The following is a 17,270-nucleotide window of genomic DNA, read 5'->3' as shown; positions in this document are numbered from 1 at the left end:
TGGAAATAATGTCCTAATTTGTCCATAAAGATAAAATCCCAATTTCCAGACACTCTTGGCATCATGCACCTTGCCGCTGCATTCCATGTTAATGTCCATGAATCTGCTGTTGTGGTTGACCAGTGCCTGCATAATGGTGGAATGTGCAGTTTATGTACTCATGCTTCTTGTGGAGGGCAAACTGAGAATATGAGTCCTGTCAATGGCCCTGGTGCAGTTTGGAAAGCCCATTTTCTCAAAGCCAGCAATTATTTCAGAAGCATTTGTAATGCCCACAACCTTTGGGTACATCACACTCCTGATTGCCTCACAAACCTCTGTCACAACAGCCTCCACAGTTGACTTGCCAACTCCAAATTGGTTAGCCATTGACCTATAGCAGTCCTAGGTAGCCAGTTTCCAGATGGTTGTATTGACTCATTTCTGAACTGGCATAGCCTCCCTCACGTGTGTCCTGGTGTTAGAGGGTCATGACAAGCTGATCAAAAACCTCCAGGAATGTCTGCTTTTTCATGAGAAAGTTCTGGAGCTGCTGCTTGTCATCTCAGATCCACATAATGATGTGATCCCACCAGTCTGTGTTTGTGGCTCTGCTCCAGAAGCACTGGGGAATGTGAGGTTGCGGCAACAGGCATGAACCACATCAGTTGGGTCATGGCTGCCATGTCATTACCATCCTCTGAAATCTGCCTTTGGCAGATCAAATATCACTGCCAGTGTGTCTCAGATGCTCTCCCTGATTCCTGAAATAGGACTGACAGTGTGAGCTGAAGAAGTTATTCCACCGGGTCAGGGTTCATGTTGATGACTCCCAGCTGCTCTGTGTGTGTGGATCCAGAAATGGCTTAGCTGGATGCATTGGGCTGGTCAACTTCTGGTCAAGTTCAATGGGCTGGACAGATAAATTCTGCCACAAACCATTATGAACCAAGCCCTAGAGTGGCTACAGCTGGCAAGAGCACTAGGAACCCTGGGATAAGCCCCCAGAAGTAGAAGTTTTGATGGGTCTGCGTAGTGCAGCATGGACATGCCAGCATGGTTGTGAGGCCCAGCTTTCCAATGCAGCGTGGATGCTCAAGCACAGGTTTGGAAACACCAAGTCTGCAGGCATAGGTCCCACAGACCCAGATTTGCTAGCCAGAGCCTTACTTTTTTCAAACACTAAGGGAGGGGCATGTTCTCATAAAATGAGTCCCTTTAGGTCAAAGTAGACCTGAAAATACTTCAAGATAATTTTATTTTTCAGATAACTGGACTATATGTTAGCTCCAAATAGTGAGGGTAACACAGGTCTTTTGTAGTTTTGCTGGAGAACTTGAGTGTCACAGAGTATGTAATTTGTTAGCTTTCATACATCAGAACTCCAAACATTTAAAAAGCCTGATTAAAACTCTCTTCTCCCCACAGTTACTCAGCTTACATTTTCTTAACTCTTGTGATGTTACTATTTTGTTTTCCAGGCTAAAAAAGGACTTGAATTTGTAATGTAAAAAAGCAGAACATGCCGGTTTCAAACAAACAACCAACCTGACCTTTCACGCCTTTAAATGTCAAAGTCACAAGTCCATTTTCATCTGTTGCGGGTCACCTTTAGAAGGCATTGAAGTCCTTATATGGTAATTCTGTATAGTGGAGAATTATTGATTTAAATGCTAGAGTAGGGGCAGGCAGTTGGATCTGGGATGCTTTGAGGGCAAGAAGCTCAAGAAACAATGAGGGTAGCCCAAGGAAAGAAATGAGAAATGAGACAAGGAAGGGAAAAAAGAGGACAGATTTCTTATTGTGGCTCCATGGTGAGGGAACTTATCTCAACTGATAGGGCACCAGACTGAAAGTCCAGATACCTGGGTTCTATTTCAGGCTCTGACAGTTGCTTGCTTTGTGAGCTAAAGCATACTTACTATCAGCCCTCTGGAAAATGGGGATAATGATACTTATCCAGCTCTGCAAAGTTCTTTGAAATATATGGTAGAAAAGTGCTATATATTACACCATTGCCAATCCCACATTTTCAAAAATCAGTCAATCAGTCAATCCTCAGTGGTTTGAGCATTGGCCTGCTAAACCCAGGGTTGTGAGTTCAGTCCTTGAGGGGGCCACTTGGGGAACTGGGGCAAAATCAGTACTTGGTCCTGCTAGTGAAGGCAGGGGGCTGGACTCGATGACCTTTCAAGGTCCCTTCCAGTTCTAGTAGATGGGATATTTCTATTTCTAATTTCTATATAGGGATCCCCTTGTCTTGTACTGAAATTCAGCCACCCATCACTTTAGCTAATGTATATTTGCCTGTCCTTGAAATCTTGCCAAATACCATCAGATATTTTCTATATTCTTAGGCATCTTGATCCTTTGTTTCCTTTTTGACAAAAAACAAAATATTCAGTTTCAAAAAACAAACACCATTTTAAAAACATTTTGAAAACAAATTTTACCAAAAAGTTTTGTGTTTTTCAGTTTGTCATCAATTATTTTTTAATTTAAAATTCAATTATTTTTTTTTTCTGCCAAAATTTTTGTTTTTGAAAAGACCAATTTTTTTTGTCCAAAATTTTGTTGATGGAAATATTTTGACTAGCTCTACTGGAGACAATGCATATGCAGAACTCACGTTTATAATTTTTAGAATGCAAGAAGAAAAATCTCCCTTTATTCTTTATTAAATCTTTTTCACATCTGCCGTGGATGTGTCCATTTAAACATTTTATTTACTTTCTTGCCTTTAGCCTTATTTGGGGTAGTTTTATAGGTTTTCATCTAGCTCTCTATAGCTGTGTCTGTACTAGATTTTTTGGGAATCTCCCACTAGCTAGCATTAAGTGGTTGTTACAGTGGGAGTATTAATACAGACCATTTGCTAACTCAAAACTCCATGTTATCTAATCCTACACAGAACAAGTCTATGTGGTAAAAATGCCTGTGCTCTGTCACCATTGCTACAGCAGAGATTGTAGGATCTGCACTATTTCTGGTGCAACAGTAGGAGATTTCCCAACAAATGCTATTGTAGACAGAATTAATGTGGTGTATATCACTGTGTGTATTGGGAAAGTGAAAGAAGAAATGTTTTGTCAAGTTAGTAGAATTTCATGTTTGCCTAGGAAGTCTGGGAATGACATCATGTGCACAACAGGTTTATTTTTCCTAACATAAATGGCAGTATAAATAATACAGTAGCATGTTGAGTTCATTGAGAAGTACAGTGTCTGTCAGGTAGATATTCATAAGTACTTTTTAAAGTTAAAATCAAAGTTCTTTTAAAATGTATAATGTGCAGTTGGTTTTTCATCTGTAACTTTATTGTTATAAAGAGACTTACAAGTGCTTGTTGTTATGACATCTAATCTGAAGCTGTAAAATAAGCTCTTCCAAACTGGTGAAGCATCTGCGTGGAAATTGTAAGCAGTATATTCATACCCTGGATGGATTAGGTAACTTGTGGTTTCTCATTTCAGCTAAGGCTACAAATACCATATGTGTTTACCATATGTTCTCTGGCTTTGTCCCAACAACAAATTACATGAGATCTTCATGCATTTTTTTATATCGGAGAGTAATGGAAAGCTTTTCTTAAAAATTCACTCTTTATTCTGTTAGTCATGTTTGCATACCATGCCACAATGTTGTCATAAAGCAACCATGCTATTATTAAAAGATGAAGTCCAACAAGTTAATTCTGATTCTGATTCAGCACTTAGGCACGAGTAACTTTACATAGGTGACTAGTCCTTTTGAGCTCATAGTTATACTCATGTAAAGTTACTCATGTATGTGTTTGTCAGAACAGAGTCTAAGGGCAGGTTTTCACTATGGGGGGGGGGTCGATTTAAGATATGCAAATTCAGCTACGCGAATAGCGTAGCTAAATTCGACGTATCGGAGCCGACTTACCCCGCTGTGAGGACGGCGGCAAAATCGACCTCCGCGGCTCGCAGTCGACGGCGCTTACTCCCACCTCCCCTGGTGGAGTAAGAGCGTCGATTCGGGGATCGATTGTCGCGTCCCGACGAGACGCGATAATTCGATCCCCGAGAGATCGATTTCTACCCGCCGATTCAGGCGGGTAATGTAGACCTAGCCTAATAGTTCCCATATCTGTGCTCAGTATAAAAAGATACTGGGGCCGGGGGGTGGAGGGGAGATAAGGGGTAACATTTTCCCCGAAGGGTTGGGGAGGATTAGAGGATCTGTTTCTGAAGCAGCAGCCCATATTCTGGTGTGATTAGTGCCTGTGCTGTAGAGGGTGGGGGACATAGGTCAGGGCTCTGCAGGAAACCGGGATCAAACCAAGTGGAACCCTCCCTAGTTATACAGAGAATCTTACTCCTCAATGCTTCTTTCATCCCCACATCTCAGCCATCCAAGTTACAATGCTATTATTGGTTCCAAATCAAGATCTGTGTTCTGTGACCCCTAAAAGGGGAAAGATAATGACACTTTGAGCATAATGAATGAAATCCATCTTTTACACTTTTTTTTTAGGCATGCCTACAAAGAGAAATGGAGCACATGGACCACTTGTTCCCTGGCAGTCCACTGTAGCAAGGCCACCCTCCTTTCAATTTTGTACAGGCAGCCTGTATGGAGAATAAGTGGAGAAGCTGGTGGTAAATATATGGAGTGCAACATTCCATGCTGGTCCTTCCTCTCTAGCTGGGTTCCTGCTGCTCTGCTGTGGGTTCCTCTTCAAGTCAAATAATTTGGGGGAATAGAGAGGTCTAAAATGCCCTTTATATATACACAATAATGAGTGATGATGCAGCCTCTAAGTTGTTGGGGCAGGTGATCATAGTGTAGGACAATACCATTTTTTAAACAGCCCTGGGAAGATCAGAGTCTTGCCAAAGTTGTTGGTGTTTATGTATTAAGGCCCAAATGCTGTATGCTGTGCGTGTAAAATATTAGCACCGTCAGAGTAAAATCCATTTTATGACAGGATGCCAGAGCTGTTTTAAGATAGACTAACTGAAAAGAACTAAGGAATTTTAAACTTTTTCTCTTGTGTTGCTGGGAAAGCATCCCTTTGAAGAAGTGAGTGCAGTTAATGATATTCTATCAAACATCATAATGTTTGAAGAATTTTTTAAAAAGAGGAAAAGAGATCTTGACTTAGTTTAATAATAATGGAATATGAAGGCTTGGCTGTACTGTAGAAGTTCATTTCACATTTAAATATTTAGCAATCTCATCAGTCTGTGAATACAAGAAAATTTATTACATTAAGATGGAATTTAGATCTTTGACATGAAGCTGATATTTTCATACTATGAGAAATATCAGGCTGACATTATACTGTCTTATTTGATGACTTCCAAATGTCAGAGTGCAGTAACTTATTCATGGGGACCTCAATGTCTCGTGATAGTGTCAATTTAAAAGACATTTACATTGACTTATTTTTTTTATTTAAACATGTAAAATGGAATATGCAAAGTGGATTAGGAAAAGGGAAAAAAACTGGTGGCAAGAAAGTTCTTAATAACAGAATGAGGTGATTTTAAGGCTAATTTCCACAGATGCTTTCCTGACAGCTTCAGGAACTACCTAGCAACTGTTCTGACAGCTTCAGTCCTGTTTTTTTTTTCCACACTATTTCATTCATTTTCAGCTCAGCCTCCCAATATTTCTTTATTATTTTAACAGGATTTAAGGAATTAAAAATAGCAGCAGGTTTATTTTTCAGTTTTCAAAAACTGCTTTTAAAATAAAATTTTAATAAAAAAAATGGTGCCCACTGATGTCAGTTTTTGTATAGTCTTTATAACATCCTGCCACAAATGGAGTGTGGGGACTTTTAAATACAGACAATATTTAATGCTATCTTATTGTTCATCATACTACCTTGACATTAGATATAAATCTGATAACTCCAGCTATGAGAGAGAATTTAGAGGGGCCTTCTCTAGACTTTGACCATTAGAGAGGAAGGATGGTCTTGTGATGAAGGTTCTAGATTGGGATTTAAGAGATGTAGGTTCAATTCTAGACTCTGCCCAGACTTGCTGTGTGATCTTGAATAAGTAATTTCCTCTCTCTGCACCTCAGTTTCCCATCTGTAAAAAGAAGATAATTTCCCCCCCTTGTCTGTTTAGATTGTAAATTCTTCAGGTACTCTCTCTTACTACGTATATATAGTACAGCATAATGGTTTGGTTCACTAAGTGCCAATGCAATACAAACAATAATATTTGGAATTAATGGTCTTAGAAGAATTTTGTTAATGCTTTCACTACGTTGATTAAAGGCAACATTTTAAAAAAGGAAATAAGTCTATGAAAACTGACTGTCTCTGCCCAGGTGGTTCAGCACTAAATATAGGAAAGTGTCCATTCAGATGGGGGCAATTAGAAAAGCATTTACTGACACCAGTTGGCTGCTTGATATAGGATGTCAGAGCAGTTTAGGATTCCAAGAACCGTACTTAATCTCTGAGGCAAAAGTGCCAGGTGCCCTGCAGTACTATTCCCCCTCACTGGAAATTTAACTGTAGGATTTGCTACCAGATAAACACTATAATCCCCTGCGTTGACTATTTGTTTTTATTATTACTGTTTAGCTCTGTTAACTGATTAAGGCTCACAACGCTCCTGTGAGGTTGACACCTTTTTATCCCCATTTTAGAGAGGAGTAGCCTGAGGCCCAGAGGGGTTCTATGAATTTGTCCAAGGCCAACAGCAAGAAGGTGGCAGAGCTGAAAACTGACGGCAGGAACCGGCTCGCACAGTCCTTGACACTAAGCACGAGGCGGCACTTCTAAAGACAATTGTTGGGTGCTACTCGCTGCGGAATTCACGGAGCAGCTCGGCTGGGAGGGACTGGGGCACGGCCGAGGCCTCATTGCCCGGAGCGGGGCTAAAGCATGTAACACGTGAGCTGGTTTGTTCCAAACAAGGGCCATGAAAGGCGCTGTGCGGTCAGTGAGCCCGTTGCCTTGGGATTCCCCCCTCTGGCGGAGCGGGCCAGTGCACCGAGACCCGCGCTGTGAAGTGACGAGGGAAGCGGCTAGCTCCGTCCGGCGGGCTCGCTGACCTGCCGGGGCGCCCCCTAGCTGCCGCGGGTCCGGCTCACGCCCCCGCAGGGCGGAGGCAGGTTCTAGCGACGGCGGAAGGGGAAGCGGCCTGTGCAGCCCGCCCCGGCAGGCAGCGGAGCGCTTGGCAGGGGCCGCTGGTCGCCATGTCGGCGCTGGCCCTGGAGGAGCTCTCGGCTCTGACGGCTATTTACTGCCAGCGGGATGAGTGCGCGGTGCTGGCCGTGTCAGGTGACTGTCGCGGCCGCAGGGGGGGCTGCTGTGCCGGCTGCAGGGCGCCAGAGCCGGCCGGCTGCCCCCATGGCCCGGCCCGACCCGCAGCAGCAGCGCAGACCCTGCTCGGAGAGCTCGGAGCCCCCGACCTGCGCGGGTCCCGTGGGGCGAGGCTGGGTCAGGCCGCAGGGCAGCGTTTATTTCCGCAGCCCCCTGGTCCCCTCCCCGCAGAGATGCCACTTTGCCCAAGGCCGAGCAGCCAGTAGCCCCTGACAGCTAGGCAGCACTTCGTAGCAAACCCCCCTCCCCCTTCCTCGCCTCTTTTCCTTCCTACCTACTGACCTGGCTCCTTAGCGGTTTGTGTCAGTGGAGATTTCCTATGAGTTGTAGTGGGAGAGCGGGTCAGTGAAGGTGGGATCTGGGGTGGGGCAAAGGTGGTGGGTGTCTAATCCGGTCAGTATTCAGCATAGCTCCCCCTTTCCCTACCAGTTCTAGGCAGACTTTTGCCAAGTCTGTCCTGAATTCAGGAGTCCCATCCTGTGCAGGATGGAGCGCTGGTCTGTGGTAAGCATTGTCAGACAAGTGCTAAGGAATACCTCGGGTGTCTTCTCCCCTGGAAAACTGGTACCTTGTTCCTTTAACTCCTTGCTGTTCTGTGGCTTATAAGGTTGGCGAGTGGTCCATCTACCCCAATATCCTACCTTCTGCCAGTGGCTGGTGCCAGATGCTTCAGAGAGAATGAACAGGACAGTTACAGAGTGATCCATCCTCGCCCAGCTTCTGGCAGGCAGAGGTTTAGGGCACCCAGAGCATGGGTTGTGTTGCTGGCCATCTTGGCTAATTGCCATTGATGGACTTGTCCTCCATCAACTTTTCTAATTCTTTTTTAAACCCACTTATACTTTTGGCCTTCACAACATCCCCTGGGAATTAGATCCACAGGTTGACTGTGTGTTGTGTGAAGAAGTACTTCTGTATGTTTTAAACCTGCTGCCTATTAACTTAATTGAGTGACCCCTGGTTCTTGTATTATGTGAAGTCATAAAAAATACTTCCTTATTTACTTTATCCATACATACCATTCATGATTTTATAGACCTCTATCATATCACCTCTTAGCTGTCTTTTTTATAAGATGAACAGTCCCAATCTTTTTAATTTCTTCTCAAATGGAAGCTGTTCCATACCCCTTAATGATTTTCCTTTTTTATCAGGTGTACTATCAGTTTAATATTGGATGCACTTTCTCTCTGGGTCTGTGCTGTCAGGGCAATAGACTGGATGATCTAAGAGGTCTCTAGCATCTATGAAAATTAAAAACCTTTCCATAATGTACCCTCACAGCAAGCACTACCCTTGCATCCTACCTGTCTCCTAGCATCTGCTTGTGAGCTGAGCTAAGCATTCTTTTCTGCTGCCAGCCACCTCTGAAGAACCCTAGACTCCTCTGTGGTGCTTTGCAAAAGTTCACTATTAGACTACTAAACAGTACTAATGTCCATAAAATATGCTTCCAATATGTTGGCGAAACACTTAGCTTCTCTGGACTGCAGCATTATAAAATGCGTCACTATCAGAATTTGCTTCCTATAGCAAATTCTGACAGTTTATTTATTTTTGCATGCTTTCCCATCACAAAAATGCTACTGTAAATAACTCATTTAATCTCTTGCCTTTTATTAGTGGTAGCAAATTCAGAAAGGTGTCTTTTGCCTGTCAATTTCCTACCATGTATCTTTACTGTTTGCATCTTTGGCACTGGGCAAATCCTAATGGGTGTCACTCTCCTGTCACAATTTGCTATCTCCTCTAGTTCCCAGCATTGGACCTGCATTCAGTAAATAACAATAGGTGAATGACACCAATCAGAATTTGCTACCTACCAGTGAAAAGTGTAACTAACCTGATAAGCAGTTATACTTGAGATAAGTAACAAGGCTTGGAGGCCACATAGGGTTGTATAATGTTTAATAGATGGTAGCTATCATTATGCACATGGGGCCTGAATCTCAATCACTCCTGCCCTACAATTGGTGCAGCGATCAAAAGTGTCTTTGTGCATGTTTGTGTTTCTCATATTCTTGAACTGCATGGGTTCGGCGTGGTGTAAGTTAGACCATCCTCAGGGCTTCTGTAATTTATTGTCTGCTTCCCAGGGCTCCCTATGGGTCCTGGGGAAGCAGAGAATAGCCATAGTGTGGTGCACTCTGGTCAGGCCCCCTATGCTGGAGGCTTGAGAGCAGGGTAAATGTAGAGCCATTACACTAGTTCTTAGAGCAGCCAAGGTGGCCCTTACATGTAGGATATTCTGAGGGGGCCGTTTTTACCCACGTGAAGATCCCTTTATGCTGCTGGAGTGATAGAAAGGGGCCTCCCCTACAGTTACAATCAGAGCTGCAGGACCCTGTTTAAAGAAGACCATAACTTTATCACCAAACCATGATCAAGCCTTAGAGTTTATCTATAAGCATACTGGGACTGAAATAACTTAATTGGTTTTAATTCATGTCTTTGTTATTTTGGTGCAAGTTTTTGTGTGGATGTTCTTAAAGAAGAGCTCCATGTAGCTTGAAAGCTTGTCTTCCACCAACAGAAGTTGGTCCATTAAAAGATATTACCTCACTTACCGTGTCACTTTTGTTTCAGTTAACTTAAATCAGAAGGGTATTGACTTAAACTAAATCAAAGTAAGACAGTTTTATTATGAGATGTGTGTCTACACATAGACTTGCACCAAAATAAAAGGTGTGATTTAAACTGAGTTATTTCAGTGGTAGTTTGTACACAAACTTTTAGACCAGGGATCGGCAACCTTTAGCACGCGGCTCGGCAGGGTAAGCACTCTGGCAGGCTGGGCCGGTTTGTTTACCTGCCGCGTCCGCAGGTTCGGCTGATCGGGCTCCCACTGGCTGCGGTTCGCCGCTCCAGGCCAATGGGGGCTGTGGGAAGCGGCGCGGGCCGAGGGATGTGCTGGCTGCGGCTTCCCGCAGCCCCCATTGGCTTGGAGCGGTGAACCTGTGGACGTAGCAGGTAAACAAACTGGCCCGGCCCGCCAGGGTGCTTACCCTGGCGAGCCACATGCCAAAGGTTGCCGATCCCTGTCTTCAACAGCCAAAGGAATTAGCACAATTCAGGGGCACTTTTAATGATCTGTCAACACTGCAAAATAGAATTGTATTGTGACTGGGTACCCCTGACATGACACACATTACAGTTTTCCTAGACTAGAATTAAAAGTCATGGTTTTAAAACATCTTAGCTAAAACATTTTAAGTGAAACAGTTGAAGTTTAATTTTTACTAAACAAAATCTGATTTTTCAGAAAAATGATTCCAAGCATAATTTTCCAAACTATAGTTAAGTAACTTAGTGGGGTTATTATATTAAAAATACAATCTTTCCCAAATATTGCACACTCGTGTATTTCTGGGATTCTATTAGAGGAGTTGTGCCTTTTTTCATATATAGAGAGAATGGTCTCAGATGTTCATAAGTGATTAAATGTAAAAGGCTCAAAACCCTTCCTAGAACATAGGATTAAATACCATGAGTATGAATGAACACAGTATTATATTTAAATTATCTCAATGTTATATGACTTTGCATGGCTTTTAAGCAAACTCTCTTTACGATCCATTGGTCTGTCATTTCTCAGACTGATCTCTAGCATTCTCCACTGGAATCTGAAAAATGCTTTGGGTGTGGATGTTGTTTTGTAATTGATTGATTTTGTAGGGAATTTCTTGCTCTTTTGGATTAGAGATGCAGAATCCCTGAGTTTGTGCAAACGGAGGTCTTGCCGCTTATGTTATTAATTTATTATATTATACTATTTGCTTATGCTTAATTTTCTCTGATAATACAACTTGTCATTAATAAACAGTGCACAGAGACACTTTACATTAAGGTTTCTGTGTTAAATGATGTGATCTCTGAGAAATTTAGGTTATTCCTGGGTTGATTCATGTGGTCAGAAAAGGGGCCTTTAGGGACTGATGGTTTTGAGGGATGTAAGAAGAAGCTCTTCCACATCTCTTGGTAGACTAAAACCTTTAGCTTTCTAAGGTTTAACAATGATGTGCTTAAGATGCAAAAGATGTTTCTTATTAAAAATGTGTTGATTAATTTAAATGAGCTAATTACAGTATGTCTCTCTTACTTTACATGCCTCTTTGGAAGGATTAGTATTACAGATAGAATTCCATAATTTACTAGTTAATCCACTGTCTTCTTTCTAGTTTGTTTAGTAATCTTGCAATAAAAATATATGTACATATTCAAAGCTTGTACTTTTGTAGGTAGTTTCTGAGTTAAAAATGGAATGTATGTGTTGCATACAGTGTCTTCTGGCAGAGGAGGAGGGGATCTCTCTGGCTGACATGGAAAATAAAAAAAAAAATCTGAAGTATGCCAGAGCTGAATTTACTGATAAGCATGCTAGGTGTAGGGGGGAAGGGGAAGGAGGATGTGTTTAAAAAAAACTGTATTGGGTTCAGTTTTATTAGCACATTAAATTTCATCAGAATGGTAATATGCTGCTCCTTATTTCAGATACCACATTCTGATATGAAGTCAACTCAGGTGCTGTAGTTTGTGCGAACATAGGAATAGTTTCTGTAGAATCCATTTGTGAAGGGTTCTGATCATTTGCTGTTTTTGTGCTGCAAGCAGTCTACAACTTGAGTGTATAAAAGGGCCAATATCATGCTTAAATCAACTGTAAATATACTTAGATATTTTTTTAAATTCTAAGACCATAAAGATTTTGCACCAGTCCTCTGTTTAAAAGTAAGTGCCTCCAGCAGACGTAAGTGAATGTGGCTGGTTTTTAATGCTCTTTTTCATGATGGCTCGGAACGATACACCTCTAGATTTGCTGCTGTGCTGCTTCTTTCAGATTAGTTCACCATCACAGCAATGTGTTTCCCACAGTGAAAGGTGTGAGATTGTTGCAGATTTAAGGATGTGATCGCTGCAGCATGAGATTCTTGCCAAAGGGGTAAAATTGGCTTGTCTGTCTCCCTATCAGTTACTTCTGAGTCAGTGAGATCTGGGACCACAAATTAGTGAAAAAAACTTGATAGGATTACCAGAAAGGCAACATCTTTTTCTGTTGCAGTAATTAAACGGGAAATGAATTTTTCTCCAATTGATTTTAGTGTCTGAGTTTTAAAATTCACTGGCAACACTGTTAAGTAAGATGGTGCAAGGAGAGGAATATAAAAATGCTTAGTATGGTTAGGGGCAAATACAGCCTTCACTTTTGCTGTTGTGCTGACAGAGGTTAGAGTGAGAAGGTTGTGCAGGTTATCCCATGTGCAGTACAGAGCTAAAGTATGTGCCAGGTACCTGTGTGGCAGTACACAAGATGTTGGGGGCACGGGGAGGCCAGTGGTAAAGATGGAGAATCTGCTGCTAGATGGATCTTCCTGTCGTCTCCCCAATGAGAAGGCTGTATAGAGACTCCATAGCAGAAATGTGGGTTATGTGAGGATTCCTCCCCCTCCATGTCAGCCCAGGGAGTTTGGATATTAATGATGAACTCTCATGCTTTGTTATGAATATAATATAAATTGTTTCAGTCAGAAAGCAGAGTAGGGAGGAGTGTGTGACTCAAAGATTGGAAATGGAATAGAGAGCCCTTTTCCTGTAGTGTACTAGTTTGAGTCTTACCTAAGGTGGTAATGACCAAGTAATTACCATTGATTGCTATTTAGTGATGTGTGTGAGACAAAATGATGGTCTCATTATAGTTCTGAGTGACCAGGTGTCCATGTTATACAAAGCTACCATCACAGTTACTTAGATTGTAATTACACATTATAGTATTTAGACTAAACTCTTCAGGGCAGGGTTTGTCCTGTGTGTATACACCTCTACCCCGATATAACGCGACCCGATATAACGCGGTAAAGCAGCGCTCGGGGGGGACGGGAGTGGGCGCTCCGGCGGATCAAAGCAACTTCGATATGATGCGGTTTCACCTATAACGCGGTAAGATTTTTTGGCTCCCGAGGACAACGTTATATCGGGGTAAAGGTGTATATATGTATAGAGCCTAGCCTAGTGCTACTACAAAACGAATAATATTTTTCCCTATTAACTTTTTATGAAATTATATGTATACAGAGAGAGAGAACAAACAAATGTAAACTATACACAAACTTCTCACAATAATAAAACAAATAATAATAATAATGGGCAATTTCAGCAGAGAGGCCAAGGACTGAATGGGGATGAATGGTGAACTCATCTCTTACCCTGAGAAGCAATCTCTCTAGGTCAGGGTTGAGGTCCATTGGCAGGGTTGTGGGCCAACAACTGCTTGGCCAGCAGGCTGCTGCCTGTAGAGGGAGAGTCTGGATGTGTGTGTCTACGTTAGGCATAGATCTGGAGACTTTAATCTGCTCTCAACCTGCACCTTTTACGAACACTAAATTTGCTTCTAAAAAACTGTAAAGGCTGGGATATTCAAAGGAGTCCCTTTGAAAGTGAATGAGGAATGGGCTGTTAAATGGGAGTTAGATGCCTAAATGCCTTTAAAAGCTGTCCCTTAATGCTCACAGGCACTTTTTAAAATTCTGGTATTAGTACTGAAGTGCCAAACAAACTGTGAGCATAAGCTGGTGCAATTCAACTGAATTCAGTTGATTTGCATCTGCTGCTGCCATTGGTGGAATTGGCCCTGTGTTTTTATTCAGAATGAGGATGACTGAGAGTGTTTGGAGACCTTTCTGAATGTAATGTTAGTGTTTGATCATTTGGTATGAAGGGCTTCGTTATTTTTATTTTCTTTTATTTTAGACTACAATGTTACAGAGGGTTCTTCATATGAACAAGGATGGGGCTTTGGAAACATAACTCTGGCTGATCTCTTAAAAGAGTGTCCAAATCATTTTCAGGTTGTTTCACTTATTAAACCGGGCTCAACTGTTATGTTATAGAGGGCACTGAAGTTAGTTGGCAGTGTCAGCAATGATAATTAGACATTCTTCAACTGCCTATCATGTAAGGGAAAGTAAAACAAGGGCGCTGAGAAGACAAGTCACTTCAAAAGAACTCTGAAACTTAAGTCAGCTTTACTCTGCCAGTCTGCCTTTCAAATCTGTCTCCTCTTGCCCTCATTTTAAAAACAACTTGACATTTTAGCAACTTTTTAAAGAAATGGGATGAAGTGTTTGGAATACATCAAAAGGTTGAAGCAGAGATGATCTGAGGAAGAGCTTCTTTTATTAAATACCCTCTTTTTCTCTTACTACTGTGTAGCCAGATTAGGTCTTTGTCCCCTCTTTTTATGTAATGAAGTTTTGTTTTATTTCTCTTTGAGCCATATCTTAATCAAAAAAGGGTTTTATAATAGAAATTGCATGGTGTCAAGTATCAGGGGGTAGCCGTGTTAGTCTGTATCTACAAAAACAACAAGGAGTCTGGTGGCACCTTAAAGACTAACAGATTTATTTGGGCATAAGCTTTCGTGGGTAAAAACCTCACTTCTTCAGATGCATAGAGTGAAAGTTACAAACTTTGAGTGTCCTAACTGTGTGTTTCAACACACAGTTGAAGTTACAAACTTTCACTCTATGCATCTGAAGAAGTGAGGTTTTTACCCACGAAAGCTTATGCCCAAATAAATCTGTTAGTCTTTAAGGTGCCACCAGACTCCTTGTTGTTGTTGTTGTTGTTATAATAGAAATAATTGTATATGCAATTTCCAATTTCACTGCCTTTGTTTATGTGATTTATTATGTGACAGTCAGTTTTATACTTCTGTGGGAATCAAACTGTAGTGCTGCCGAGAGTCATTTTATCTCAACTCTAGCATGGAGCATGGTCTGTATGTTACTTACTAGAAAATGTCCCTTTATAACACTTCAAGTATGATTTTTACTCTAAAATATTTCCAGACCAAAAAAAAAAAAACCCACCAAACCCACCCACCCAACCAACAAAAAACTATTTTGAGGGAGTTAAGATTGAGAATACATACAAGTAATTTAGGGAAAAATGCACTGCAGAAATGTTATTCTCATTCTCCCAAACCATGTGTTGTAAACATTGAAAATTCAGAGCTAAGGTTCAACTTTAAAGAAATCTAAATGTGTTAAGATATGGAAACACACAGTTAGGACACTCAAACAACCGTAACTCTTCCCTGTAGTGACATCAACCAACAATCGTATGATTATGATGGAGGTATTTTAGTGTTTGTCAGTCCAGATGAGATTAAATTGATTTTTGAAGATGTGTTCAATATTGTTTTCTTATGTTGTCACTACAGAGCAGAGTTAAAGTTGTTCGGGTGCCTAACTGTCCAACTATACTGAAGGCTATAGTTTTGCATAAGTATAACCATGGATAGAATTTGGCCTTCAGAACCTGTATTACTCACGATCAGCCACAAGCCAAGCTTGACTTTTGAATCCAAGAAAGAGTTTGGAAAAAACACCTTTTAACTTGTAAATTGAGAAAATTTGGTCTGGAAGTCGCTGAGAACATGGAACCCCGCAGTGTTATTTTTAGTGTAGAACTGTTCTTTAAGGGTGGAATCTTCAAAAGTACTCACCGTTGGCCTAACCTCACTCCCAGTGAATTTGATGGTAAAACTCTTATCAGCTTTGGGAGGAGCAGACTTAAGACAATGCTGAGAGCTTTTGAAAAAAATCTTTATTTCAGTTGCCCTCATTGTTGCTCCCCAGGTAAAAATTTTTACTTGTGAGAAAATCCTTTGTGTTATTGACTTGTCAAGACTTAAAAGGAGGAAAAAGTTGTCACTCTCTCTTTTAGAATATGTTAATAACTTTCCTTCTAGAATGGAATGCAAATATTTTATTCAGGATTCCATGTAAGCAAGAGACTTACAGCTTAAGTCACGAGTTGTAAGAGACTTCAGAAATTTTCTATGAAGAGTATCAGTCACTTGAATTGAATTTTTTAAGAAAGAAAATAATGTATTAACTTACTTATGTGCTACTGAAGTTTGTAATTTATATGCAGTTTATGATTATTTTTGGATGCCTTCCAGAGACAGATGGAATCACATTAAGAATTCAAACCAGCGTGAAAGGACTTTTGGATTCAGATATACTGTTAAAGCTGTCATTTCACTTGCCGGTCAGTTATCCCTCAAGCCTGCCGAATATCTCCATTAATTCAGAACAGCTTACAAGGGCACAGTGTAAGGATGTGAAAGAAAGATTACTTGAGCAAGCCAAGAGACATCTTTCTGAACCCATGGTACATGAGCTGGTCCTCTGGATACAACAGAATATTAAGCACATCATTGGGCAATCAGAAACTTCAGTTTGCAATGAAAAAAGTACTTTGTCAAGATGCATAAGTACAGAGGATGGTATATGTACTATCCTTTTGCATTTAGATCACATGAGAGCTAAGGCAAAATATGTCAAAACTGTGGAAAAATGGACTTCAGATCTAAGGCTGACTGGAAGACTGATGTTTATGGGCAAGATAATACTGATTCTTCTGCAAGGAGACAGAACCAGCATTAAGGTGCAAAAACATTGAATGTTGACTAGTCGAATTGATTTACCGCTGAGAGCTGTGTATCTGAATAGAATACCTTGTGTTTGTTTTTCTAACATTACCAATTTTGGAAGCAGGTTGACTGATCATTGGGGTATACATAGGCCCAATCATTTCTTTATTCCTGCAAGCTCCAGTTTTCTTTCAGTGGCTGTCTTTACCTCATCTTTCATCATCACTAATCTGAAAAGTCTTGGATTATAAATTCTGTGTGTTTTTTTTTTAAAAACAAAACAAAAAGCATCTCTAAGGCCAATAGGAGTTTTGTACTTGCAGGGGCAAAAGGGGGGGATATCTTAAAATGACTGGAAAATTACAAAAAGATACTGTGTTTTGATCATATTTTAAAGTTGTTTTTTCCCATTGGTAAAGAGGTGTGGAGGAATATGATATAAAACAGGGATCGGCAACCTTTGGCACGTGGCTCACCAGGGTAAGCACCCTGGCGGGCCGGGCCGGTTTGTTTACCTGCCGTGTCTGCAGGTTTGGC

General features: G+C 41.2%; 1 protein-coding gene across 1 annotated transcript in view; it reads left to right on the top strand.

Moving 5' to 3' along the window:
- Positions 1-7,078: 7,078 nt before the first annotated feature.
- LOC112119093 (RWD domain-containing protein 3) overlaps positions 7,079-17,270 on the top strand; it is a 16,794-nt gene continuing 6,602 nt past the window's right edge. The window contains exons 1-2 of the mRNA XM_024217650.3: positions 7,079-7,255; positions 16,260-16,747. Of these exons, the coding sequence (XP_024073418.1) occupies positions 7,171-7,255; positions 16,260-16,747 (573 nt within the window). The 5' untranslated portion in view covers positions 7,079-7,170. The remainder of the gene's footprint in view (positions 7,256-16,259; positions 16,748-17,270) is intronic.

This window comes from Terrapene carolina, unplaced genomic scaffold (genome assembly GCF_002925995.2).
Source record: "Terrapene carolina triunguis isolate 2854851 unplaced genomic scaffold, T_m_triunguis-2.0 Scaffold211, whole genome shotgun sequence".
Lineage (NCBI taxonomy): Eukaryota > Metazoa > Chordata > Testudines > Emydidae > Terrapene > Terrapene triunguis.
Note: the sequence above shows the minus strand (reverse complement) of the source record. Positions and strands in the feature narration are given on the sequence as shown.